Source organism: Pangasianodon hypophthalmus, chromosome 16 (genome assembly GCF_027358585.1).
Source record: "Pangasianodon hypophthalmus isolate fPanHyp1 chromosome 16, fPanHyp1.pri, whole genome shotgun sequence".
NCBI lineage: Eukaryota > Metazoa > Chordata > Actinopteri > Siluriformes > Pangasiidae > Pangasianodon > Pangasianodon hypophthalmus.
The window spans coordinates 12,200,141-12,212,718 of record NC_069725.1 but is presented as its reverse complement, the minus strand read 5'-3'; the positions used below and the strand labels follow the sequence as shown (position 1 = coordinate 12,212,718).

The 12,578-nt window shown below is 38.7% G+C and overlaps 1 protein-coding gene, 1 long non-coding RNA gene and 1 other non-coding gene across 3 annotated transcripts; 2 read left to right on the top strand and 1 right to left on the bottom strand.

Annotated features, from left to right (window-relative positions):
* The first annotated feature begins 996 nt into the window (after positions 1-996).
* LOC113530483 (uncharacterized) lies at positions 997-8,214 on the top strand. Its single transcript, XR_003403159.3, has 4 exons — positions 997-1,153; positions 4,807-4,914; positions 5,391-5,498; positions 7,047-8,214. It is a non-coding gene; the product is annotated as an uncharacterized LOC113530483 (long non-coding RNA).
* A 200-nt stretch (positions 8,215-8,414) lies between these two features.
* Positions 8,415-10,471, bottom strand: ppdpfb (pancreatic progenitor cell differentiation and proliferation factor b). The gene is made up of 5 exons (XM_026920540.3): positions 10,314-10,471; positions 9,523-9,615; positions 9,338-9,415; positions 8,901-8,994; positions 8,415-8,792 (listed from the first exon to the last, which is right to left on the bottom strand). The coding sequence occupies exons 2-5, from the start codon at positions 9,575-9,577 to the stop codon at positions 8,675-8,677; spliced, it is 345 nt and encodes a 114-aa protein (XP_026776341.1). The 5' UTR covers positions 9,578-9,615; positions 10,314-10,471; the 3' UTR covers positions 8,415-8,674.
* Positions 10,472-10,775: 304 nt separating this feature from the next.
* trnae-cuc (transfer RNA glutamic acid (anticodon CUC)) lies at positions 10,776-10,847 on the top strand. Its single transcript has one exon. It is a non-coding gene; the product is annotated as a tRNA-Glu (tRNA).
* The last annotated feature ends 1,731 nt before the right edge of the window (positions 10,848-12,578 follow it).

Below are 12,578 nucleotides of genomic sequence, written 5' to 3'. Positions count from 1 at the left end.
CTTATCAGACATTTCCTTCACTGATGCTTAAAGTGTACAAAGGTGAACAACTGTAGTCACCTGATTTGACTTATGAGTTCATTATCAGATTTAGTAAGTGTGTTATAGTAGGGAGATTACTACATAGTGCTGGACTCCGGCTATAAAGAGTCAGACATCCTGTGAGAGAGTATCACAGAGAGCCCAGTGGAAACCCACAGAACAAGAGAAAATCCACTCAAGATTCTCAAGATGTGAGGCAGCAATACTATGTGCTGCACCAGTGTATATTCACTCCTGATATTCAGAACCCTGATTCAAGCAGATCATATGACTCTGCTCTCTTTGCTCTGTGTTTTTTTTTTTTCTGGATGATGTCAGTTTTCATTATGTGGCAGATTAAGGTCACAGCAGGCTGGGGGCTTGCCAGGAAATTCAGAGTCTCAGGAGGCCTATGTCTTTTAAATTTCTGTGCAGTCAGCCAGGGATATAATCAACTGTGCAAGTGAATGCTTATCCAATGAGCTGTGAATGAGCTTTACTATTGGACAAAGTCTACAAGACCATGTGTCTGTTCCCATCTGATAACTGATCACCAGACAGACATGCTGATTAAGTGGCAGATCTTTATGCACTCGATCCTCTGTGCCCTCTAAAGCACATGGCCTTTCTACTTTTGATTCCTTAATATAATACTATAATGCAGAAGCAGTCACTTGTGCATCGTAATATGACTTTACTTCGGCACTATTTCATCATGATGCACACTTCACTTATCAGGAGGGAGCAGACATCTTCCTTAAGACACACACTTCAACTGATCGGAAGGGAGGGGTGCAAAATAATACAAGTTTGTCCGTTCACTTTTTAAAGTGAACTTTAAACAGGAATGTTAGTGCTTTGGTCTTGGTCACACCTCCCCCAAGTTTGAGAAGATGTCAAGAAAGCAAATGGGGGCGGCCTCAGTTCCTCAACCAATCACTCAGCAGTGCTGGGGTGTCTGGCATCTGGAGGATTCCTGAGTGGAAGGGGTCTATATAAAGATCCTGGTGGCTTGTTATGTTGGTAGATTTCCCTGCAGCAGCATCTGTGCTTCATAACATGCAGGAAGAAGTTAACTTACTCAACAAGGATTGCTGACTCCAAGGATTTTAAAAGGTTGCATGCAATAAAGGTATGACTGACTATCTATCTATCTATCTATCTATCTATCTATCTATCTATCTAACTGTCTATCTAATAAGTTATTAGTTTGTCAACAGTGTTTTGATGCTACTCACCCTACCTATGCATTTTCTCAATAGCATAACTCAGTATCTGATCTCTTTGTTAGCAACTGAAGAATATCACAGTTGTTATTTTTACCTTTGTCATTTCAAACAAAAAATACAATAACTTAACATATTTTCACCTATGTCCCAAATATCCTGGTAATTCCCTTTGTACTGCACTTTAGTTTAGTCTGTGATAGCTTATTGACATTGAAGTCACAAACCCAAAGCTACCTTCACAGTATCCACATGTGCAGCAAGTGTATAAAATGTTACACAATACTAGGTCTGTTATTTGTTCTCGACACCAGTCTTGTAGTGCAGAGCATTTCTTAATCATCCAAATTTCACATCAGCCTCCACTGGTAAAAGATTATTTTCATGTCCTGGCATGGTTCTTTCACTTCATTACTACATAGCTGCAAAAAAACAAGGCCAAGAGCAAAGTCATGTAATATTGTCTATTGTTTCTCAAAATGAGGAACCTTTCATGCTGAAATTTCAGCGGTGTCTCTTGCAGAAGATACGATTGCAGTGATGACTGGAGGTGTGACAAAATACTGATCTTGTGATTGTAGTGGTGGTGTGTATAAATCGGCATGTGTCACATGTTGAGTGGTTGATGCAACAGTACCATTGTTATTATTTGACATACCGTGTGAACTAAGCTAGAGATAACCATATTTATATTGTTTAGTAGGTACACCACACGCTTATTTGCTATTTTACTGGGTTCACCTGTTGTATAGGTCACGTTATTTCACAGGTAGTACTATCAGGCACAGCAGCACTGCTAGGAAATTTAAACACCTCAACGTGACTGTTGGGTTGAGAATCATCTACAAACCAAAAAATATCTAGCCAAAAGCAGTACAGAAACTGTCACTGATAAAGGGTTAGAGGAAGATTAACACAAATTGTACATGGAAAAAGATGAGGGGGGGAACAGGGGTAAACAACCCAGCACCACATACCAGCCCAACACACACCACCATGTTAGTATGAGTGATGAGCTAAGAATGGTACACCACCCTTTCTGAGAGGTAGAGAAGGGCTCACAAACTATGCAGAAAACTCTCTGTGTTCAAAAACTTTTAACTGGCACTGACTATAGTTAAAGCACCACCATTTAACTCAGGCAAATTATATTGTATGCGCTCCTGAGGTAGGACTATATGATCTCTCTGGTTATATTTAGACGTTTTGCCCGAAGAGCTCCATAGCACATCCTGCAGAAGTGTAGCTCACATAGTGAGGGGGCTAAATGCTAAAACAAGTTCCCAATTATCTTAGTCAACTCTCTAAAAGCAAGCATGGCTGTATAATGAAAGAATAATGCAGTAGGAGAATGATAAACAGCCTGCAGTAGAAACTTGTGCAGATTATGTGCCATAAACACAGAGGGTTATCTTAGTACTTCCAGTGAGGGACGTGGTCTGAGAAACATGTAAAATGAGTTACAACAGTAAGCACAATAAAAACACCTGAAGCTTAATGATGTGGGTGAAAGAGTGCCGTGCTACTGGAACACTTTACTCAATGTCAAGCCCATTCTCCTTGAGCATGTCATTCCAGATGTGCTACAACATAACAGAATTCCATAATCAACAATGCTGCTTTAATAGAAATTCCACATTAATGGTAATCATCTGACTGTATTTACATAAAACAATCACCAGTTTTAGCAATATTTTGGCATTTTCCATTAAATCTGCACGTTGACATTGCCAGTGCTGTATGCAAAACAGAACAATACCCAGTATGCATTTAACTGTTTAATAATAAACAAAACACTCTGTTGAGCATATAGCACAGTTGGTGAAAACAAAGTGCTCTGAGATCATCTGATGTAAACGTATCATTAAGGGAGTGACCTTTCTGGAAAAAACCCAGTGCTCTGAACAGGAACTCTGTTGTGTTTACAGTAATAACATAACCTGTGAGAAATTCCTGATTAAACATGGACACTTGTTTGTACATACGTGTCTGTAATTGATATAAAACAGGGGATCTCATGAACCGATGTTTCTGTAAAATAAATTCCACAAACCCCCTGGGTACAGATTTATTTAACAAACATAATCCAACTACTCAAATATATAAATAGAGTTACTTAAATCACTTATAAATTACTTAAATAAATGTTAATAATAAAAATAGTCTTTTGCCTATTTACCATCAACATTTCACTTGGCACAAGGCAGGAGAATTCACCCTGGATGAGACACCAGTACATCGCAGGGCACCATGCATGCACGCACGCACGCACACACGTGCACGCACACACGCGCGTGCACGCACACACCCACACCTAGGGGCAATTTAGCGTAGCCAATGTGAAAATCTGCACGCTTTTAGAATGTGGGAAGAAACCAGAAAACCTGGAGGAAACCCACACAAACATGGAGAATGTGACAATATCTCGAGCTCAGGATCGAACCGGGGACCTTGGAGCTCCATAAATATTTTAAATTACAGAAATTTTCACCAAGAGAACACTTTTAAATATAAATATGCTATTATTTATAAGCTTACTTTTTTTGACCTAGTAAGGTATTGATTAAACCTGTTCAATTCAAGTGAGCAGTCAAATAAACTAATAACTATACAAACACAATAATAAGTATAACCTTGATGATGGTGGGTTGTGATTTCCATCAGTGTAAACAAACAAACAAATAAAATGAAAATTTTAAAAATGACACACCCTCTGGCTATGCTTCAATGAAAACCACCGATATGGAAAATCCATTTTTGTTTTGGATGAACTGTATATTATTAACTGCTTGACTGTGCTGCAGGTGGAGGGAGGGTAAAGAGCTTCAGCTGCCCTTTGACACACTTATGATAAGAAGAGATACATGTACCTAGAATCAACAGGTTTATTTTATATGTCAACAATGTTTCTTTTTATAGCATTGCGTGGGTTTGGGTTTCTGTGTAGTGGAACTTGTCCTCTGTGCACTTTGCAATTTCAGTAAATCAGGGATAAGCATATCCTGTTTTTCTGCTTAGATGATGATATCTGTACATGTGCAGTTGAACGGATTTACACAGGGTCAGCTGTAAGGCATTGCACTCATTTTCCTAATAATAATAATTAAACAAGTCATTTTATAATGCTTTCGCAGTGCAATGTAGTGATGCTTTCATGAATTAACACCTACACTGTTGAATCCAGCTGGAAGTAAACGTGCTGTGTGTTGAAATAATTTTAGTTGCATTGTTTACTTAAGTACATTTAAGTGAGGAAACTTTTCACTCAGGTATAACTTTGACTAACTATTTTCACTTTTATTAAGGAATTAAGGAAGACTTAAAAATAACCTACTGATACTTTCACTTCTGTATACTTTGCTGTAGTTTTCCAATTCCAGTAAGTGAATGCAGAAAATTTTCATTTCTCTATGGAGTAAAAATGTTTCAGGGTCATTGCCAGAAAGTATCTAGACTAAAATTTCTAGACTTAGTTTGCTGGAAAAACAGATCAATTTTTACATTTGCATTTTCTAAGCAGTGACACTGACACATTTTCATCTTCATTGTATTATGTTAGGTTCCAGAAGGGGGTTTTGGACTTTCCAAATATTGTACACCTATACTGAGACCATGAGCAGTGTGAACTCTGCTGCTTGTCTGCTGGCAAAGAATCACTTTTACCAGAGTAAGTGCAGTGCTATTTTTAACTTTGTTTGGCTAGAGGCATGGTTGCCAGATTGACAGTTTCAGTCCCTGTCTAGGTTTAAAACCTGTCCCAATTTACAACATGTGAACCCAAACTTCAACTTTGCTAACTTTAACAATCTCAAGGCAATGCATTTCATTCTATTAAAATAGTCCAGTTAGACTGCATAATACACAGTCTGGCAACCCATAGTAGACTAACATGTTCCTGAAGCTGCACTTTTGCCTGGCTGCCATCCCAAGACAAACAGGACATAGCGTTCCTTTTATGTATCTCATGCAGAATTGCAGTTAGTGGTAGTGAAAAAATATTTGTTTTAAACAGAACATGCAATCAATCTATCTCTGGGGTGGAGTTTGTAAATTGCATGATCCCAGACAGTGAAAATACTGACAAATGTAATGATCTAACACTGCATACTGTATACTGAATCATGTTTATGTATTTATCCACAGATATCAGTCCTACCAACAAAATACAGCCTGTGTACAGTTTCCCTGGAAGTCTGTCACAAGCAAGACAAAGGCAAGTGACTGTCTGGAAAACTGCCTCCTTGCATCAAGGTACAGTAACCAGAAGTCATGAATCCTGAGTGTTAGATATAAACAGACTCCATCATGAGTATTGTCATTGCAAAAAAAATTGTATGAAGTATAAATATATTGAATATAGTTGAATTTACATAAGATTTCTCATTATGAGATAAGCCCATTTCTAGACATTTTACTAATTTCAAGTTTGAAAAGGCATTTGAAGTGGCATACAATTTTGCTTCTTTTTAGAAATAGATAGAAACACTTGATCTAAGGGTGAGCCCAGTGGCACAGCTCCAGGGTCCCCCGGTGCAATCCTGAGCTCAGGTTACTGTCTGTGAGGACTTTCACATGTTCTCCCTGTGTTTGTGTGGCTTTCTCAGTGTTCTCCCATTTCCTCCCACCTCCCAAAAACATGCAGGTAGTCAGACTGGGAACTCTAAGTTGCTCCTAGGTGTGAATGTGTGTAAATGTGCATGTGCAGGGTGCCCTGCGTTGGACTGGAGTCCCACCTAGGACGTATTCTTGCCTCCTACCCAGTGTTCCCTGGATAGGCTCCAGATCCAATGTACCCCTAACCAGGATAAAGGCAAGTTGAACAAGAGGTCAGAGGAGAATAGCCAGACTTGTTTGAGCTGGCAGGAAGGTTAAGGGAATTCAAATAAGCACTCTTTACAACCATGGTGTGCAGACAAGCATCTCAGAAAGCACTCTTCTTACCTTGAGGTGCATTTCTGCCTGTAGAACTGCCACTCACTAGATGTTTTTTTTTTCACACTATTCTATGTAAACTCTACAGGGTGTCCCAAAAGTCTCCATACATAGGGGACTATGTACACCAGCACCACATCGGTTGTGCCTTAGTCAGTGGATGTTCGTGGACGTCCACTTCTCGGTTGGTCCGCAACACTTTCAGTCTTTTTGAATTTATTAAGAAGTTTGACAACAGTGTCGTGTTTGATGTGCTTGCCATGTTTCCTGTTAAAGTTCATCGCAACCTTGAGACAGCTTCCCAATCCAGCCATGAGAATGATTTCAATACGTTCTTCTATTGTCAAAGGCATTCTTAAAGGCTATCTGAAAAATATATATAATAAACTAAGAATGAAAAAGTTTGGAAGACATTTTGCTAAAAAGTGTTAATTGCCCCTATGTATGGAGACTTTGGGGACACCCTGTTGAGCAGTTCCTGAACTACACAAACCAGCTCATCTGGCACAAACAACCATGCCACAGTCAAAGACACTGAGATCACATTTTTTGTTCACATGTTTGGTGTGATCATTAACTGAAGCTCTTGACCTGTATCTGCATGATTTTATGCACTGCCCTGCTGCCATGTGATTGGCTGATGGGATAATTGTAAGAATGATCAGGGTTCCCGATGTTCCTATTAAAGTGGCCGGTGAGTGTATTAGTTGTATCAAAGCAACATAATGAGAAATATTAGATAAACTCACCTATATTTAAGATATATACATATACATATATACATATACATATATATATATACATAGTATTATAGTTTTTCTTTTGCAATGATTTCTAGATCTTGGATCTTTGTGCCTCTCTGTGCAGGTTTGCCAGGACAGGAGCCCAGACCATGGGTATTAAGTTTGGTTTGGAAACGTCCATTATCCAACCCGGCCTCATCCAAAAGGCTAGGTTCTGCTGACCGTGTGATCAAATAGACATCTGAACTACACCTTGTCAAAAGACACGTAACATTCCCTGAGCCACAGCATATTCTTTCCCTTTTGAAACTCCTAACCCACTAGAGATTGGGTTTAAAGACTTGATCCAGCTGATCTAGACCCCATGAATAGTTTCCTAGCAGTTCTACCTGAAAATATTAAACTATTTCATTTGTCCAGGAAGATTCAAGAAAGAAAGGACCTGCAGTTGTTTTGTGGCATGATGCATTCCCCTAATTGCTTCTCATTTTTCCCCAAAGAGCGAAAGAGCATCTCTTGTGTTCTCCTTAACCCTTACTGTAGGGAGTGTGTGTCCTCATTCCACAGCGCCCAATCAGAGCTTTACCTGGTCTCCCCAGCACAGACTTGTTGCCAAGCACAGGGGAAGAGAGACTGAATGAAAAGGATAGTGTCAGCGCACTAGACAAAGCCTTTTCCATGAACACAACCATCAGGGCTCAGTGACCCGAAAATATGCAAACACATGAGGGGAAAAAGCATGCACTTTATGAGAGCCGTGTTCAAAATCTTTAAATGGATAAATGGTGAGGTCAGGTTCTATTTTCTCAAGCACATTAGATCAGCACATTCTGTCATGCAAATCTTTTATAAAAGCAGAGTCTTCTTTTTGTATTTTTCTGCTCAAATGTGAAATGAAAAGCTCAGTCCTTTTCCCATCTTAATTATATCACACAGTCTGGATCAGCATTAGTGGGCTTCCCTCTCACTCAAATGAATGTCTCTAGACTTGTTTACTTTTCCAAAAGCTTCATGCTGTTTTTCCAAAGTGTGCAATGTGATTCAAAAGGAAGTTTGCACAACGGAATGTACACAGAAGACCCACTCAACCTGAATTAACATGCCAGTTACACAACAGCTCCAGATCAGCTCTAAAAGCATGGCAGGAATAAGGGATGGCTGTATCCTTTTTCCTTAGATACTCTGAATAAACACATTGATAGAGGTCATTACTCTGGAATAAGATGTGAAAAGCTGTGTTAACAAGCCAAAAATAGGCTTACACTGAAGGAATAAACCAGCAATGAAAATGACGCAAAGTATTCCTACATTATTGCACATGTACAGTGGAAAGCAGTATTTGAGGAACTTGCTGAGTGTAAGTAACCATTAAAAGGATTTGCTTGTGGCATGTTTAACCCATTTCAAATTTCTATCCAAAAAGAAACAAGTGCATAGGAAGTAACAGGCATACATTCATCACTCCTAATAGCCAAGAAAAGTCACTAAAAGGTTTGGCTACTTCAAAGATTTATTGTTTCTGTGAACACGGTGACAGTGGAAAGTAGTAACAAAAACACAGTGTTACAGATGTGTAAAAACGTACAAAAACACTTCACTTTAATACCTTCATTGTATTTTAAGCCAAACATAAACTAATGGTTATGAAATAACCTAAAAGCAACCTATTCTACACATAAAGGGGGAAAATAAAAAAATAAAATAAAATAAGGGCCATTTCCCGTCCCCTAGCGTTGGTCCTCCAAGCCGGACTTAGGAATGAGAACTCCCCACCTCCGACTTCCCAGCATCGCTGCTCTCGCTGACCTGCCTCTTCACCATATCTCGAGCAATACACATCACCTGCCCATCGGTCACACTCAGCCCTGATCTGCACAGAGTCAAATCAGTGACAGCGTTAAGAAAGGAAAAATCACATCACAAATTGTGTAAATTAACACAGACATAAAGGTTTCTGAACTCAAAGCTTCAGACTCACTTCTGCTGGGCCTCTTCAGCCAGGGAGCCCATACCCGGCTGCTTCCCAAAGAAGAAGCTCGACCACCAATGACCAGAGTCTTGCTTGGGCAGGCCTGGAAAACAATGACAAAAAAATAAATAAATAAATATAAAAAAAAACTCCACTAAGAACAGCCCTGACATGCACAATGTAGGCTTTTGCATGAACATAAAACTCAGTGCTGATAAAGGGAGTCAGTCTGCTGTATGGGGGATGTTTTTTCTACACTGAAACGTTCAAAACCTGAAAAGCGATAACATCCAGCCCTACAACTGAATCATGTCAATTTCATAAACTCTGATCATCACAAAAACATCTGGTCAGGATATTGCTCAAGTCTCTACTCTTCCAAGCAGCTGTGATGCTGCTGAAAACGATCAGTGAGAAAATTGGACGTGAGATTATGAAATACACACCTGGGTGATGTGGAATAACCTCCCCGATGTATTCCGAACTGCCACACGAGCTGCTACTTGATGTAGAGCCAAGGCGCCCTGAGAACAGACAGATGGGTTCATGAACAGCATGATCTCAAACACCCATGCCAGTGAAGTGTGTGGAAGTTTCTACGTGTATTAATGCTTTGTACTGGTGCTCTTACTCCGGTAATAGTCATGGGTGGCTACAAGAGATCCGCCAGCTGGGATTGCTGCCATGCTTCACACTTAACTTAACTTGTGCCTTAGATGGAAACCTTAAAAAGAGAAGAATGGATTCAATTAAATGGATTTTGATAATGATATATTAGAGAAAAAACTAAACAAGATTGGTATACTGCAATCTCTGCATGTAAATATTGAAGATATTTAAGCACTGAACACAAAGACATTCTGATGCTCGTGATGTTTGGTTTTTAATATTAGAGCAAACATTGGATTCCAGCAGAGTAGTGAACTGGGCTGTCAGTTTCTCAAAACAACTGTTTACATTTCCTTCCAGAGAACTAACTCAAAACAGTCTCTTGTTTTTACAAGACACAAAGGAAAAAGACAAGACCATCTTGTGCTATTGGGCCAGTGAAAGTTTGTCGAAATAGCTGTAAATATTTAAACCAAATATTACAACTAGGCCAGCTGTTTTAAGTAACTGAACTTTAGCTGTGTTAAGCAAGATAGCGTGACAAAAGAACATTATGTCCCCGGAGAAAATGCACAAATGGACATTTTTAACGAAACGTTTAAACATTTAAACTGGGTAGTTGTTACTTTTATATTAAACATGATCTTTAGTGATTTATCAGTAGAAAGTCCGCTACCAAAGATAGCTAGCATACCGAGAAAACAACAACAGCGCCTCAAGACTCCCACCCTCACAACCATAGCTGACATGTCTCCCCAAAAAAACGAACACAACACACCCACAAGATTTCCTCTGAATCTCTTCCAGACTCACCTTCTTGTTTGTGCTGATGTTTTATAGCACCCTGTGCAACTCAGTCGGAGGCTTCTGGGGAGAAAACGCTAGGCGACGGGGCCCATTTGAAAAGATTTAGGTGGCTTAAACCGTCCACGGCCAGTAACTACACCGCAATGCTGTCTACACTTCAGCGCCAGAGTGGCCTTTTATATCGCGCGGTGACGTCACTCGCAATGTACTGTACTGGCCGCTGTTCTGAAAACTGGCTCAAACCAGACTGGTCGCTTTGTCTTTGCTTTTGTTCATGGAAGTGAGTTAGGATATTTACATGAAACTGAAAAGCAAAGCGGGAATTATTTGCATCAGCTAATTATTACTGCAATCTATTCCAAACAATCTTATAATTCTTCTGTCATTCCACAGACTATATGAAATTTACAGCTGTTTTTTTTAAAACATACTATTGACATGAACAGTATGACACTAATTCTCAGCAGTTCCCTGGTGGTCTAGTGGTTAGGATTCGGCGCTCTCACCGCCGCGGCCCGGGTTCGATTCCCGGTCAGGGAATAAGTTGTTTTCCCTCTATTCCTCCTCTTTTAACGAGCAAGACGACTTCTTATATATATTGTGAATTCAGACAATCTGGCAGCTGAATTTCTGCCTTTACCATAGCTTTCTTACCGTTAAGAAAACAAAATATCCCTACACACCACATTTCTGAAATCCTTGAGTTGTTCACTGTCTATATGTGAAGATGAATTGTACTGTACTGTATATACATGGCTTCTACACTTTTATCAAACTGACTGAAAATTATTTAATTATTAATTATTTTATTTATTTAATTATTTTATATGTGTGTATATGTTTCATATGTGTGTATGCATCATACAATATGTGTACTATATCAGTCATGAGCATTTTATAATTAGTCAAACCATATATCATTTCTTTCACCTGAAGTTTTCTACCAGGGATCAACATCCTGTTTAATGGATGATCCATTTTATGTTATCACATCAGTTAAGTCATGTTACTTCTATCCACGGGAAGGGCTTAGTAATTTTTGTAAAGTTTGGACTTTCGCTTATTGGGCTAGAAAACAAAATGCTGCTAAATTTTACTCTCCCAATTTACCTGATGTCCCAATATACCTGATTTCACCATACATATAGTTCAGCCCATTTATATCTTACACTTAAGATATGATTGTTTTTCTTTCATTGGCTACTGTTGAATATTGATGAGGATGGCAAAGGTTATGCTCAGAATGTAAACACACTTACTCCCAGTCACTCCTACAGTTCAGCTACTTCCCAGAAAGATAACAGCAAAGAGGTACTTCATTCATAAGAGGAGCTTGTCATTAATTAACCAGTTTATTTCAGGGGTATTTGGACATTAGCTGAATGATGGTACACTGATAAGGGATAGTTCATAGAAACCAAGCCTAACTTTAGATCAAGGACACAGTCTACATGAAAGTTCACACACACACACACACACACACACACACACATATGCTTACAATGCACAAAATGTACCAGTGATTTCAGGCTACAGATAAGGTGAGACGAATATCCTGTGAGCAGGATATCAGATGTGGTCCACATGATTTTAAGGCATTACAGATGATAGTGGTCATTAAAAAAAAAAAATAAATAAAATAAAATAGACATCACAATTATTCTGCATAAGCTGATATTCTTACAAGTATTTAATTTTTTTTGTATTGGAATGGTTTACATTTATTTATGCAAATGAGCCTTTGTCTGATGAAATAAGCACACATTTGCATACTTAATAAGACCAAAAATCTAGGTTTTGGATGATATTAGAATTAAAATGTTAATTTCACTGTGAAGATGCTTGCAAGAGAAAGACTTATTAATAATTATCAACACTTTTGGAAATTTCACTGTAATATCCTAAACTGGAATTTATTCCTCAACAAGAATATGAATGAACATGTAAAATTTAATAATAGGGATAATTTAAAAACTGATGAAAATGTTTTTAATGAGGTTCATGTGTTTTCACGTGTAGTAAGTGTGGTTTATAAGGTGTATAAAGGAAATTGACATGTATGTCATAATGATGTATAACTTCATATAACATGTAAGTACCCCTGTACATTCATGCAGTTATCTCATCAGCCAATCATGTGGCAGCAGCACAAAGCACAAAATCATGCAGATGCAGGTCAAGAGCTTTGGGTAATGTTCACATCAAACAAGTGACCAAAAAATGTGATCTCAGGGACTTTGACTGTGGCATGGTTGATGGTGCCAGATCAAC

What these genes read in the sequence shown, in the direction of transcription:
- ppdpfb (XM_026920540.3), bottom strand. Translation starts at nt 9,577, where the DNA reads ATGGCAGCAATCCCAGCTGGCGGATCTCTTGTAGCCACCCATGACTAT. An exon ending in GGTTATTCCACATCACCCAG is followed by an intron (nt 8,995 to 9,337) that starts GTGTGTATTTCA and finishes ATTGTTTTCCAG; the next exon opens with GCCTGCCCAAGCAAGACTCT. An exon ending in GCTGAAGAGGCCCAGCAGAA is followed by an intron (nt 8,793 to 8,900) that starts GTGAGTCTGAAG and finishes GACTCTGTGCAG; the next exon opens with ATCAGGGCTGAGTGTGACCG.